The 8,863-nt window shown below is 36.4% G+C and overlaps 1 protein-coding gene across 1 annotated transcript; it reads right to left on the reverse strand.

Annotated features, from left to right (window-relative positions):
- Positions 1-1,870: 1,870 nt before the first annotated feature.
- On the reverse strand, positions 1,871-8,410 carry LOC141331727 (uncharacterized). The gene is made up of 10 exons (XM_073836759.1): positions 8,285-8,410; positions 8,138-8,207; positions 7,938-8,016; positions 6,596-6,704; positions 6,157-6,218; positions 4,722-4,808; positions 4,561-4,615; positions 2,882-3,070; positions 2,693-2,719; positions 1,871-2,650 (listed from the first exon to the last, which is right to left on the reverse strand). The coding sequence occupies exons 1-10, from the start codon at positions 8,408-8,410 to the stop codon at positions 1,871-1,873; spliced, it is 1,584 nt and encodes a 527-aa protein (XP_073692860.1).
- Positions 8,411-8,863: the final 453 nt, after the last annotated feature.

Raw genomic sequence — 8,863 nt, forward strand, 5'->3', positions numbered from 1 at the left:
GCTGGGCGGAACCAGCGGAGTCTCTGGAAGGCTGGGCGGAACCAGCGGAGTCTCTGGAATGCTGGGCGGAACCAGCGGAGTCTCTGGAAGGCTGGGCGGAACCAGCGGAGTCTCTGGAAGGCTGGGCTGAACCAGCGGAGTCTCTGGAAGACTGTCTTGAGGAGCGGGCTCTGGACGACGCTCTTGTGAAGTGGGCTCTGGACGACGCTCTTGTGAAGCGGGCTCTGGACGACGCTCTTGTGAAGCGGGCTCTGGACGACGCTCTTTTGAAGCGGGCTCTGGAGAACTGGACGACCCCAGCGGAGATTCAGGAGGGCTGGGCGTCTCCAGCGGAGACTCTGGAAGAGCAGGCTCTGAGCGAGCGGTCACTGGAGGGCGCTCTGGCGGCGCAGTCACTGGAGGGCGCTCTGGCGGCGCAGTCACCGGAGGGCGCTCTGGCGGCGCAGTCACCGGAGGGCGCTCTGGCGGCGCAGTCACCGGAGGGCGCTCTGGCGGCGCAGTCACCGGAGGGCGCTCTGGCGGCGCAGTCACCGGAGGGCGCTCTGGCGGCGGAGACTCTGATTTGACGGTAGCCATCTTAGGTGCAGACTCAGGTTTGGCAGCCATCTTGCTTGCAGACTTGGGCGGTTTGGTAGATGTGGCTCGAACCGTTCCAGGCATGACAGATGGGATGTGTGAAAGTTCTGGTGATATGGGTGCTGTAAGACTGTGGGGCTCCTCATCCGCAGTCCCAACAGTAAATGTTGAACCGGCCAGCAGGAGAGCATAGTCTATATACTGTTCAAGTGTCCAGTGCGGGGTGTGTAGAGGCATATTGGGTTTTAAATTCTTGTTCAGTCCATAATAGAAAATGTGCTTTAGAAAAATGTCAGTGAAATCTACCCGGTAACATAGTTCGCAGAAGTCAGCCACATACTCCTCAATAGGCCGGTTGTTCTGGCGAAGACGAACTAGACAGTCTCCTGAGTTCATGGTGAACGGCTGATGAATAAAGCCGCTGGATCCTTGGCGGCGAAGTCTTCTGTCACAGGGAGTCAGACTGAGACGTGCGGATCCATTTGCAAGGCTTTATTGAGAAGTGTCAACATGCAGGAATAATCACCAGAAAACAGGAACAACGTAGGTAATCCGGGAAACAGTTCGATAGACAGAGAATGGTCGCAATGGCAGGAAGCAGGAATCGTCAACGGGGTACACAGTCCAGAGTCATACACAGATAATCCAACACAGAGAAACACGCTTAGAATTACGACCATAGGGAAACAATAAGACTTCGCAAGGTGGCTGTGTGTGTGAGTGGCTTAAATGCATGTGGGTAAATGATAAACAGGTGTATGCAGCAATCAGTTCAGTGGGAAACGAGGAGCAGCTGTGTGCAGTGATTGGTGCAGTGGCTTATGGGGATTGAAGTCCAGAATGTGTGTGCAAGAGTTCATGATGAGATAGACCAGATACGTGACAGTATTAGTTGTTGATCAGATCATTAGTTGTAATGACAAATAAATGCACATTTTCCAGAATATTGACATCCCTAATTGCAATTACACTGAAGATGGGAAATAACATTTAGTGAAACAGAAGAAAAGACATTTGTGCTTATTAATTCCTTTTTTTGGACAACATTAAGAAACAAAAGCATAATATTGTAAAACAGAAAAAGCCCCAATACAGCCCAGATACTTAAAATCACTGCAAACACTGGAGGTATAGAAAGTTAATTACTTCATTTCTTTCTTAAGAAGTTTTCTCTGAGTGATAATCAAACCAGAAATTACTTTTAGAATGAAAACCCAGAGCAAACCTTAACATATCCTGCTGCTCTGATCAATATGTATGTGTATGATGAAAGAACATAATGAGCATTATAAACTTAGTTTTGTATCTGAGGTTCCAATGTTTGCAGTTCAACTTTTAATTCATCCAGAATCTTTTTTAGCTCCTCTTTAGTCTTCCTTATTTTTTGTACAAATTTCATGAGCTCAGAGCGCAGCTCTTGCTCATTTCTGTTGGTGGCATTGTAATCTCTGCGAAGTCTGTGAATTTCTCTGGAGTCGAGGGCGATAAAGAAGACATCAATAGCTAAAAAAAGCCCCGTCAAAACCCCTGTAGCCACTTCAGCCACACGCGCGACTCTAGCGGTCTGAGCTGCAATTCTCCCAACGCCTGAGACTTGAGTTAAACGGATAAGCTCTGAAATTCCTCCCAGTCCTCGCCCAAGTCGAGCTCCAGCCCTCCAGAATGTATTTTCCCCAGATTGTGCATTCGACCATGTTCTGTTGCCTTCAGACAACAGTTTCTGAGTTTCTACTGCTATGTGAATGTTTTGAATGCAGTAGCTTGTGGAGGTAATTCTTTCTTGTATCTCTGTAATGAGCTTTTTGACATTTTGGCGGCTTGAACGCTGGTTATACATCTTTGCTAAGTTGCTTGCTCCAGATGCGGCTCCACCAGCTACAGCCACACCGATTCCCACTCCTGTCACTATCAGAGAAGCTCCGAGAGTAAAAGGAGTGAGAATAAGTCCAACTATAGATGTGATTCCTCCAGCCAAACCTACTACACCTCCTGCAAGACTGCCGACTGTTGATCTGAAGTGGAAACTCTCCAAACCTTCGGCCAGCTCTTCCAGTACCTTTAGACTGACTTTAGACTCATTAGTTGCCTCTTGATTGTCTTCAGAATTTTTACACACAATAAGCTCTTTAACTGTTTTTTTGCTCTGAAAAAATAAAAATAAAAAATCAAGTTTAATGAAATGAAAGTTTTGTGTTCACTTATGGTTTAATATTTTGTTTAATTTCATTAACGTCTGTGCCAGTGTCTAAAGCACTTTTATTTTATGACAAAATTTCTGAAAAAAATAACATGGTAGTAAACTCACCATTTCAAAAAGGTGATTAACAATGAAAGGTCTCATCAAGATCTCACTGACAGATGGGCGATCTGCTGGATTGGTCTGAAGTGTGTCTTTTACTAGCTGATGAAGGTCCTCAGAGACGGTCTCAGGAAGAGCTTCATAGGAGCTGTTTAGTATCTTTGGAATAATATCAACTGTGCTTTTTCCTGCAAACTAATAACAGTCAAAAATATGAGTCCAATAGTTTGTAAGTAGTTTTAAAAAAAATAATAATCCATCATTATTATCATCATCATCAGTGAACAAACAAACAAACAAAAATCTTTTTTATATGCATAGTAAATTTAAGAAGGAATTTAAATGTCAAACAAAAAAAATTAAAAACACAAATATCAAGGAAGGAATTCAAAAGTTTTGCGAGGGAACACAAATATCTTTGCTAGAGAATGTAAAACTTTCATGAGGAAACACAAAGTTTCTTGAGAGAACGCAAAAGAAAAAAAAAACAAAAAAAAAAACCTTTTGCCCCAAATTTCACTAACCCTGATTTTTTTCCCAACACCATGTCCCTTTAGGGGCTCCGTACATATTTGTTCAATAAAAGAAGAGTCTTCATCATCACATTAAGCTATATTGCAATTCGTGACTTTCCGTCTTCAAATGTAAGACCTCTTAAAATTATAATTAAGACTTTTCTTATACCATTTAAGGTAGGGGAGACTTTGACTTTCTCAGTATTTGTAAATTCACATGGGGTTCAGAGTATAATTTTTTATCCGCATTAATTTCACAGTTGCCTAGTATAATATGTTGCTTTGTTTCGTAATTACAGTGTATATGTTTTATTTATTAATTAATTTATTAATTTATTTATTTTACCCTAAAAGAATAGAAGTGAAATGTGACAACATACCCCATAGCTGGGGTACACTGTAACATGACATGAACATGACCATAGCTTAAAATGTAATCTGATCTAATGAAAACGTATACAAGTCAAACTAAAATATTTTGTTGCAAATGGGGGAAAAAAAAGAAGAAATTATTAACATTTTTTTTTATAAAATAATGATGTTTTTATGTTTTGTTTTTTGGAATGAAAAATAATCAAATTTTAGAGTTTGACAGTGAACACATTGCAGTAATTTTTATATTTATTTTTTTTGCCATTTGTCCCAGCCTGGAGAGAAAGTTATATAATGTAAATTATGTGAAAAACAATGTGTTTTTCGAACCACCAAGCTTGAGAGCATGTTCTAGTGCACCCCAAAAACACTGGGCATCACCCAGGACCAGGGTTGAGCAACTCTGAGCTATGAGAATATTTGTCTTGTGCAAAGAAAACAAAAATAACGACTTTAATCAATTTCTTACAGCTTAACAACCCCACTTCCGATTCATTTATGGAAAAGGCAGGATATTCTGCCAAAAACCACGTGTTCTAATACCTTGAAAAACCTAATTAAATTTTAAATTGAACTACAATATAATGATGAGTTTTTAAAAAGAACATGTATAATAATCTGGAAACTGAATGTACTGACTGACCAAAATTTTGATATCAGTGCATCTGTAGTTGAGAGGGTCTCAGGACTAACCAGCAGTTTATTTATATTATAAAATCAATCGATTTTATTTATTGTTTTATTAAAGGTTAACAAAGATTTAAACATGCTCAATATCTGATGAAATAAAAATCTTACAGCACACTTCAGCATGCACATCTCATAGATGATACAGCCCAGATTCCAGACTTCTCTGTAAAAAAAAAAAAAAAAAAAAAAGATTAGAGTTTCAGTATTAAGCTATAAAAACTGTTTAGTCATAACCATACAAATTTAAAAAAATGTATTATGTTTATTACGATTTTTCATCATAAGTTTCCCCTCTCAAAATCTCAGGTGCAACATATGAGACAGATTCTGTGTTTGATGTTTGTGCCTCACTGGACCTGATAGAAACAGAAATACATGTTACAGATCACTGTGTTTGGTCTAAACAGTATTTTCACATCAAGGATCAGGGGCGCCGCTCGCAATTTTGGGCCCTATGACAAAATATGAGGTTGGGCCCCCCTACCAGACAAAAGCAGATCTCTGGGGGCCCCTAAAAGGTGTGGGCCCTTAGAATTATCCTAACTTACCCCCCCTTAGCGGCGCCCCTGTCCAGGATCATTTTATAAATATTACTCTGTATCATGGAATGTAGTTTGAAGAGGTTTTCAGGCGTGAATGTACTTGTTTATAGTTCAAATATGCAGTTTGTTAATAAAGATAACATATATTTGAAAATTGGCGTCATCGTTTTTTGGACATGTGAGCTTCAGATCTGTCCTCATGAATCCGCCCGAGAGCACCACACCTCGGCCAGATCTTCTGGAATTTACCGTTGGCTCTGATGTCTCTTTAGTGGTTAAACATGATAATTAATTTTGCTTTGGGTAAATCTAACGGGCAGTCTTTGGTCTCGTTAAACTGTTATTTGTTCCAGAGCAAATAGTTTTGGCAAAATCTCATCATGTTTATGTAAATTCAATGCTGTTTATCAGAGTGCCGCCTTTGTACTTTTGACTGAATTGCATAGCAAACTTGTATCTGCTAATCTATCTGCTAATATCGGCTAATATTTTTAACTTGCATGGAAGACGCAATTGAGGCGGATCTTGAGGCCTCTATTCATGTCTTTGCATTGACTTTGTATGTAATATACTCGCGTAAATAATTAAATTTGCACAACAATCAAAACTAAACAGATGTTTTGTGGCAGATATCTGAGATACGAGCTAATCGTTATCTGCAACAGTATTTAGGGACTTGAGCTATTGTGAATGATTTTAGGTTATGTTGATAGTGGGCACGTTCATGACAGTGACAGTGATGTTTCACTTTGTGTGTTTTCCATTGTGTCCTATGGTTTAATTTTCAAAAGGATCAAAGAAAAGAAGATTGAATGTATATTGAATTTATACAGTGAACACTATTCAGTCTATTTGTACATTTACTTTATACAGTATAATAATTCTTCAGTGTTTTAAGTTTTTTTTTTCTATTGTAATTTGTTTACTTGTCTTTAGTATGCTTTTTTATACTATTTTTTTGTGATATTAAAATTTCAGTGCATCAATATTTTTTTATAGAATCAAAATCCTATTAAATATATATATATATATATATATATATATATATTATGATATGATATTATATTATATATAATATCATATATAATATCATATTTCATGTACTACAGGCTAAATAGTTCTTGTCAAATCATGTTCTGAATGAAATGAGTGCATACAGTACCATTCACGAATCTGGCCAAACTCTCCCAGACGAATGGTTTCACATGCAGTGAAAAATAAGCTCTGTCACAACAACAACAACAACAAAAAAAACATTTGTTAAGTATCATTTTAGCAAAGCTTTGCTTACAGAAGTTATATAGCTATTTGAGCTCTGTTGCTCTCATTGTAACAAGTCTTTAGAAATCACAAGGCCAGAGTAAAGCAGGTTAATGTCAGTTTAGTTATATGCATAAACAAATCTAATTATTTATCAGCTTTACAACAAACTTTACTTTTACACATTTACATTTTTCTAACTTTTCAAAAGTGCAGTGAAGCCAATTTTCATTTCACCTGAAGCTTCAGTTATGATATTCTGATTAAACATAACACAAAATGTAAAAAAATAAATAAATAATTTCATGCATTAGTTGTGCATTAACAGAGTTAAATTGTACCTTGGGCTGCAGGTTTCTATGTAGGATCTCTTGATCATGCAGGTGCTTTAATGCCATGCAGATTTTCACAATCCAGTCCAGAATCTGTAAATGTGTAAAATTAAAATGTGTAAATCATTATTGTAGTAGTTCTGTATTTTTAAGGCTATTGTGAGATACATAGTGACATCATAAATTAACAAATCTTCTAGTAAATAGCTAATGGAAGAACTTTACAGATCATCTTATATTTGTAAGGTTTATTGTTCCTTCCTGATTACTGTCACTGCTATATCAATCACTCTCTCAATATCTGCACAGTCACCATTCACACCGGTTCTTAATCACGGAGTTTAATCACAAATTATTATCTCATGAAGAACTGCACTTATTCCTAGCACACTCTATCTCTTCATCACCTGTTCAGCCCATTGTTCGTGGACTGTGTTTCCTCCCTCTGTTTGGTGTCCTTGTGTTCCTGTCATCTGATAAGAAAAGACTGTTAATTCCAAAGCAAGTGCTTTCTTTTTCATTTTTATTCAATAAAACAGGTCTCCAAGCATGTTGGTGTCAGATTTATACAAACATACTTCTTTAAACATGTTAAAATAACTTTTTATTTGTTAAAGATATGTTTAATTCTGTGATTACACTCTTAAAAATAAAGGTGCTTAACAATACCAAAGAATAACTTTTTTTTTTCTTTTTTTTTTTTTTTATGGTTCCATAAGGAACCGTTAACATCTGAACAACCTTTTTGTTTTACAATATGTTCTTTGTGGTAAAATCTTCAGACTATAAAAAGGGAAGAATATGATGTTTTTTTAAAAAGCCTTTGACTGAATAGAAAAAATGGTTCCTCTATGGCATCGCTGTGCTTTTAAAGCACCTTTATTTTTAAGATCATAGTTACTAATCAGTAGTAGTTTTAATGGGATACAATGCTTTAAAATATTTTTTAATGACTTTTTTCAGTTGGAAATATGTCACTACACTGAAATAAGGTCTGCAGCAACTTCCAGTTAACGCAAACGTCAAAGACCTTAACAAATCAAATTAAAACATATGGGCAGGGAACGGCAATGTCTATGGTAACATATTAAACCGATAACATGATTGACAATTCAGATGCAGGTTTTCACAAAAGAAATATATATATATATATATATATATATATATATATATATATATATATATATATATATATATATATATATATATATATATATATATATAAAATGATAAACATTTCAGATTTTAAACCAATTTCACCAGTCACCAGTTCATAATTATACAGTTAACTACAGTTTAATTCTCTAAATCATGGCAATGGATTAAATTTCACCCTCTCTTATACAAACATACCTCCTTTTTTTCTTGGATTTTCTGAGAAAAATCTTTACCCTCACAGAGCTCCATTACAAGATATGAGCAGCCACGATCTGAAAGCAGATCAGTACATTACAGTGTACTTTAAAAACAGTTTATTAATGTTTGCATGTGAACACCGCATAGCCCTGAATGTATCTTAGGAAGGTTTATCAATGTAAAGTTTATTTTTACCTTCGATGATTTCCTTATAATGGACTATGTGTGGATGCTTGATCTGTTGGAGAAAGTTTGATGCATCTTTCTGAAAACAGACAGAAACACAGAAGTCAGAATTGCTGTTTTTCTATTTAAATACTATAAACAAAGTGTTCATCTTACCTGGCCAGCTTTCAGCTTTTTAATGACAAACTGATCACCAACTTTATTTTTCACCATGATTTTTTTGTCTTGTTCACTCATCAAAGTGTAGCCATTTTTTTCTAGGACTGACTGATTGCTCCCCATATCTGAAAATTTCAAAGCACCAAAGCATTGGTAAGACATCCATGATTTTTTTTTAATAATAATAATAATAATAATAATAATAATAATAATAATAATAATAATGCATTCTATTTTTAATTTACTTTTCTTAAACCCAAAGTGCAACAACAGCATAAAATAACGATGTAGTGATAACAAAGTGCACTCAATGACAATAAACAGCTTTAAAAAGTTTACTTCTAAAAACAGTCCAGTGTTGGACAGTGTCTAAGCACCGAAGGAAGAGCATTCCATAAGCATGAAAAAGAGACAGAAAAAGCTTGATTTTTGATTTTAAAGCTGCTAAGGAACACAGAGAATGAGCTGCAGAGTTAAATTAAAGCCTTTAAAATAAAGAGTTCATTAAAAAATAATCCAAATGTTTCCTTTCATAAAAGTGTATGGTAATGTTTGTGAATCAATTCAGCTATTGGT

This window comes from Garra rufa, chromosome 3 (assembly GCF_049309525.1).
Source record: "Garra rufa chromosome 3, GarRuf1.0, whole genome shotgun sequence".
Lineage (NCBI taxonomy): Eukaryota > Metazoa > Chordata > Actinopteri > Cypriniformes > Cyprinidae > Garra > Garra rufa.